We start from the raw sequence: 6,110 nt of genomic DNA, 5'->3' as shown, positions 1-6,110 counted from the left end.
TTTTTTTTGGGAGGGTGGGTGGGGGGTGAAATGGTGTAAAAAAACTAAAAATTTGAAATTAAATATATTTTTTAAAAACAAACTTAATTTTTTTGGGGGGTGGGGGTTGATGGGGGGGCGCGGGTAGGGTGGGGTGGGGGGTGGGTAGGGTGAGATGGGGTAAAAAAAATAAAAATTTGAAATTAAAATATTCTTTAAAAACAAACTTAATTTTTTTTGGGTGGTGGGGGGTCAGGGTAGGGGTGGGGTGGGGGTGAAAAATGAAAGTATTTTTTAAAAACAAGCTTTTAAATTTATTATTTTTTCGGGGGGGGGGGGGGGGGGGGGGGGGGGGGGGGGGACGGGGGTTGAGGGTAGGAGTGGGGTAGGATGAAAATAAAATTTTGAAATTGGAAATAATTTTTAAAAACACACTTTAATTTTTTTTGGGGGAGGTGGGGTGGGGTAGGATGAAAATAAAAATTTTGAAATTGGAAATTATTTTTAAAAACAAACTTTAAATTTTTTTTTGATGGGGTGGTAGGGGCTGGCGGGAGGGGTGGGATCGGGGTAAGGGTGGGGTAAAAAAATAAAAAAATTGAAGTTGAAAAATATATTTTAAAACAAGCTTTAAATTTATTTTTTTTCAATAAAAAAATTGATTTTTTCAACAAAAAAATTGTATTGAAGTTGGAGGAAAGTTTTGAAAATTTTTTCCTTACTGTTTGAAGGGAAGTCATTTTCCTTGAATTTGAGGAAAATGAGTTAATTAGGAAAACATTTTCCAAAATATCTTACCCAATCAAACATGAGAAAATTGAAAAACTTCATACCAAACACACCCTGAATTTCTACATCCATTTGTTTTTATTTGTTGGTCGATTAAATGTGCCCTTTGTATTCAGTATTAGAATAAATGTGAAACGCACGTTCCGAGAAACTAATAGTGTTGCAATTACACATTAGTTTGGTGTATAAATACAAAAGAATGCTGCTATAAATGCTTTGTATGATCCGTCTCATCAAAAATTTCCTCCTACATAAAAGACACAATTGACATTTTAATACCTTGGCAATTAAAGAAATCATGGAAACCATTTTAATCCAAAATCTTGATTGATTTTACCTGTAAAAGCTCTTCAATAATGTCTTCCATAGTTATTATTCCAACTACCTCTTCATCATCAGGGATATTTGGCAGATCATTTTCATCTATCCGCAAAATGTCCGCGTACATATCTTTTGAGGACATCCTGCTCCTATTCCTAATTCTCCTGGCTGAATTGTTTCCACCATTGGGAAGACTACTCTTGCCCTTTTGTAATGATGTAGTACTCTTCTCGGGAACAGGTCTTTCGTCATCAATGTCTACTCTCACATCCTCAACAGAATCTAGATAGGGAAAACAAAGCGGAACGTTCATATCAGAAAAAAGTTTACATGTGAGAAGTTACAGAAAACAGAAGATGCTCACTATGAGCAAGGCTATTGCTAGCGGGTTGGTTCGTCTTTTTGTTGCATTCTCTTGTAACCACAGCCATATGACTATGACCTTTCTGAAACTCATTCAAGATGTCGTCCAATCGCATGGTATATGAGACCCTGCACCATAAAAAAGGTAAATCATGTATTTGAGTACCTTATCTTGTAAAGGGAGAAATTTAATAGACAAGGATCGGAGAAGCAAGTAGAATTATGGATTGTTTTTTTAAACTTCTTAATCACAACATTATTTATAGTGTGATAATACATTCAAAGTAGCGTGATAATATGTCCAAATATATAGAGTACATGTACATGAGCAACACAAAATATACCTTGGGATCTTTCGGATGGTAACATTTCTTACAAGGGTTTCATCAGCTGGATGGATGGTTAATAAGTTCTTGACCTACAAGGTCACGGGAAAACTACGTCAACATATGACTTATTGTATTACCAGAGAAATGGAACTATTTACTTCTGTAGTACTTGGCTGAGGTATAAGAAGAACTTATTGTATTGCCAAATCAAATGGAATTTTAACTTGTCTACATGATTACATGGTCGGGGTAAATGAAAACAAGAGAAATTGAAATGCTTGTGTTTCCACATAGATAGGGTTTTATGTATGTGCGAGAAACATGATCATTTGGCAGAATAACACGTGCTTGTGTTTCCACATATTTCTGTCGTCATGGAAATGAAGAAAGGGCCTATTCACTTTCTGAAAAGAAAATAGCCTCCAAATCATCTTTAAGCTCACAAAAGACCTTACTTTGGCTTCATGTAGTCACTATCTTTAAACTATATGGACAAGAAAAGAGTTTATTTGGGGAATAAAAAACCCTTTTCTGGTATCTTGGGCCATGAAAAGACAGAGACGACTGGCTCCACGTGGAACTGTGAATCGAAAGTAGTGAAGTGGATATTTTCTCGTACATTGTAACAACTAATAACATAAGCAAAAACTATTCTTTCAATTATGCGGAAGGACTATGGAAATAAGAGAAATAGTACCAGAAGAAGTCCAATTATGTTTGTGGGTTGATCAGAGTAGATTGGTATCCTGCTATGCCCTTTCTCCAAAATTAAATTGGTCAAATCTCTGTGGAAAAAATAATAGAGTATGAAACAGCTCGAATACTCATGCAAATATTTCTCTATATGGACATTCCGAGTATGCAAAACCTGTCCAACTTCCCGTCAAGATCAATTGAAAAGATATCAGATATGGGGGTCATAGCATCACCGGCTCTTTTCTCGTGAAGCTCCAAAGCACCAGCAATTATTGTTGTCTCATCATTTGTTAGCTCTCCACCTTTACCAGCCTGTAGAAATGGACCACGGAATGGGTGACATAACGTAAACAATACAAGAGACTCGAAGCCATAACCAAATCAGGTCAATAAGAAGTAGCGACTAAATATTCAGCATTTAAAAAGAGCAAATATTCAATGAAATAACACCAGAAATGGAAAACAGTACGATTCATTCTAATAATAGCACAAGCTAAAACTATATATCTACAACACAATTAAAAACCTACATGATTTCCATGAAAATGTACTAAAGTTTTCAACTCAGCTCGTCGGAAAAGACCACTGTTTTGATGACCTAGCAGATAGTCCAATAGCTGCAAATAATAGAAACTAAGAGGTTCAGGCCAACAGTATATATATATTAGACACATTAACTTGTACTACAATCAGCAGTTGGTTCGATTGGCCATCATTGGAAAGGTTCTAAGTGAAAAGACCATTTTTCATCAACAAAATTCGTAAAATAAATAAGTTCACCTTGCCTATTGGATATGCAATAGGAAAGCAGATCCAAACAAGAACGCGGACAAATGGGGCCATAGTTGCACCAATGGTCAGTCCATGTCTAGAGCAAAGGGACTGAGGTATGATCTGCTCAACCACAGAATAGTAACCAATCAGTGCAAGTAAATTCAAATATTTGCTGAATTCATCAATCCTCAATGCAGATTACTCGGTAAACCAAAACGTCAAATTACAGCAACATCAGAGAAGGCAAACCTGTACTATAAGCATAAATCAGCTCTGATAAACCTAAAAAATTCTAACAATAACAAGTTCAGTTATCATAAAGTAACACGTAGATGAGACTTTTGTATTGCAGGGGAAGGTAAAATGCAGGATGCCCACTCCCCATAAGAGTCGGTTATGGAAAAATTAAGTTCACCTCACCAAACAGAAGAATCAATGTGACAGAAATAAGAATAGCACCCCAAGCTGTAATTAGGCTGTCAAGAAAGATGGGAAGTGCCTGCAATGATTTAAACGAATTCTCAGAAACTACACGGATATCCTACTAGTGAAAGAAAATTGTGCCTCAACAGATACACTATCATGGTTCATAATGTTGCTTACCTCCATGGCAGCAGCATTGCAAATAAGTAGGGTGCACAGCAATAAATGCTGATTTTGTACAACAGGCAAGATCTTGGCTGTTAAGACAAAAGAAAGTTCCTAAATATTCAGAGCATCGATATAGTCAACACGGTCATAGCAAGGCAACAAGATTCACAATTTCAATTTTTTTAATCATTGCATTTCATATTAACTAAGGAGAACTACACACACTTAGAACTAACTGGTCCAGCCAGTGACCAGCATCATACAGTTATAACGATGTAACTACAACTCTATCTCTTCTTCCCATTGAGGCACAAGAATACAAAAAATTCAGCAAAAGCAAATTAATAAGATTGCTTTTAAAGTGAGCATTCAGTATTGAGGAAAAAAATCCAAGAGTTTTTATCCTCTATGTTAGAGGTGTTCCAGAAGCATCAGCGTTCAAATTAGTATCTTTACGAACAAATGCATAAGATAGATTTGAAAAATGGAAAGGTTTGTACAAGTTATAAGTTGGGTCTCCATTTTGTGGAAATTGTTAGGTATGAATGATACTTGTGAACAGGGGTAGAGCCAGATAGGGTTGAGGGTTCGGATGAATCCTTTGATGGAAAATTACATTGTTTATACATGGTTAATTTTGTATTTTTTCTTTTAATATATATATACATAATAGATTGTTGAAAGGTTTTGGCTTCTTTGTGGGTTTACTTCTTCCTATTTTGAACTCCTTAATGAAAATTGTGGCTCCACACCACTGCATATGAAGTGATTAGTTAAATAGTATCTCTCCCGTAAAGTAATATCTCTTTTTAATAAAATGTCATCGCAAAATACAGATGTACACCTACTTGTTGTAGCCTACTCCAGATATCACGTTGAATGATGTGATCATATAATCTAAAAGCTTAATTAACATAAAGGTGCAACGATAAAAGCAAATAATTAAATACCAGCATTTTTACGATCATTTGGAGTTCCAGACTTGGCAAGGACTTCAAGATCAACAAGACTTAACGACATTAACCCCAATGTAAGGCCAGACATCATTCCCGCGAACACTACCAGAAATACAATGATCACTATATGAATGAAGAACTCCGACTCGCAACATGTGTACTCCACCCCCATTCGAAAGTTGGTAAATCCTAAATTCAACCAATTCAGAAACGTCAAATAGCAATATAGCAACTAATATTCAATCTCCTCCATTTGTGAAGCTGCTTCGTAATAACTTATTAGAAATATATAGATTATTTTTGTTTCTTTCTAAGGAATCGAGGCAGAATGGATTGAATATCAGTTGAAAATGAAGTAAAACACAGAAAGAGGAAAAGACTGAATTCTCGTTTTACGGAGACGAATGGTAGTTTGGCGTAAAAAGGGGGGTAATTTAACGGTAAAAGGCTTTTCTGTTGGAGAAGAGTACTAACAATACCACACTTTGCCTTTCTTAAATAGTTCATATTATTATTTTACCGGTTAATAGTACTATCCGCGGTTTTAAAAAGAATCAACTACTTTTCTAAAAAAGACCCATTTTTTTTCTTCTGGCAAGACTTTCATTTTACTTCTCCGCATGATATGATCAGTGACGGATCAAAGATTTTGAGATGGTGGCTGCTTTAACTTGTTTTTTTTTTTGCATAAAGTTGTTATCAATTACATAGCATATTATACCAAGTGTACAATTATTTGACTGCAATAGTGTTTTTAATCTTTTTTACTTTTTCTAAATTTCTTTTTACTGCCATCACTAAAAGAAAACTGTGAATTATATGGGGATTTTCCTGCGAATTAGTATGAAAATTTGAAGGAAAATAAGTTTCCTACGAAAATAAGTTTAAGGGCAATGTTTTTAATGTTTACTACTCTATAGATCATCGTAAGTTTGTTTTGTTATAAATTTGTTACTTTATTTTATTTATTTCTTATACTTTAATATATTATTTATGAACTAAGATATTTATTATGTGTTTTGAAGGTGACATCTTGTAAAGGATGCCGCACGGGGTTTAAAAGTCTGTGTTAGAAGACTTTTTACATAGGCTTATCACTCTTGGAGAGAGATTCCAAACAGTATACGCCAGACAATGTTTAATGAATTTAAGGTATATATATTTTAGTTAGGTTTAATAATTTTAGTATACTTTACCTTCTTTTTACTATTGATCTAATTAACGCTATTCAATTTTTTTCAGACTGTGTGTACTTGGGAGCCGAGGTACAATATGGTCATTGCGACTACATTTGAGAGGAGGGCAACCGCGA

General features: G+C 34.9%; 1 protein-coding gene across 1 annotated transcript; it reads right to left on the bottom strand.

Annotated features, from left to right (window-relative positions):
• Positions 1–973: 973 nt before the first annotated feature.
• LOC125865024 (DUF21 domain-containing protein At2g14520-like) lies at positions 974–5,070 on the bottom strand. The gene is made up of 12 exons (XM_049545174.1): positions 5,020–5,070; positions 4,793–4,976; positions 3,855–3,931; positions 3,667–3,750; positions 3,258–3,371; positions 3,008–3,094; positions 2,650–2,789; positions 2,479–2,566; positions 1,797–1,870; positions 1,454–1,581; positions 1,106–1,371; positions 974–1,015 (listed from the first exon to the last, which is right to left on the bottom strand). The coding sequence occupies exons 2-12, from the start codon at positions 4,968–4,970 to the stop codon at positions 974–976; spliced, it is 1,278 nt and encodes a 425-aa protein (XP_049401131.1). The 5' UTR covers positions 4,971–4,976; positions 5,020–5,070.
• Positions 5,071–6,110: the final 1,040 nt, after the last annotated feature.

This window comes from Solanum stenotomum, chromosome 5 (genome assembly GCF_019186545.1).
Source record: "Solanum stenotomum isolate F172 chromosome 5, ASM1918654v1, whole genome shotgun sequence".
Taxonomy (NCBI): Eukaryota; Viridiplantae; Streptophyta; class Magnoliopsida; order Solanales; family Solanaceae; genus Solanum; species Solanum stenotomum.
Note: the sequence above shows the minus strand (reverse complement) of the source record. Positions and strands in the feature narration are given on the sequence as shown.

What these genes read in the sequence shown, in the direction of transcription:
- LOC125865024 (XM_049545174.1), bottom strand. Translation starts at nt 4,970, where the DNA reads ATGGGGGTGGAGTACACATGTTGCGAGTCGGAGTTCTTCATTCATATA. An exon ending in TGATTCTTCTGTTTGGTGAG is followed by an intron (nt 3,372 to 3,666) that starts GTGAACTTAATT and finishes GTGGTTGAGCAG; the next exon opens with ATCATACCTCAGTCCCTTTG. An exon ending in TTATTGAAGAGCTTTTACAG is followed by an intron (nt 1,016 to 1,105) that starts GTAAAATCAATC and finishes TCTTTTATGTAG; the next exon opens with GAGGAAATTTTTGATGAGAC.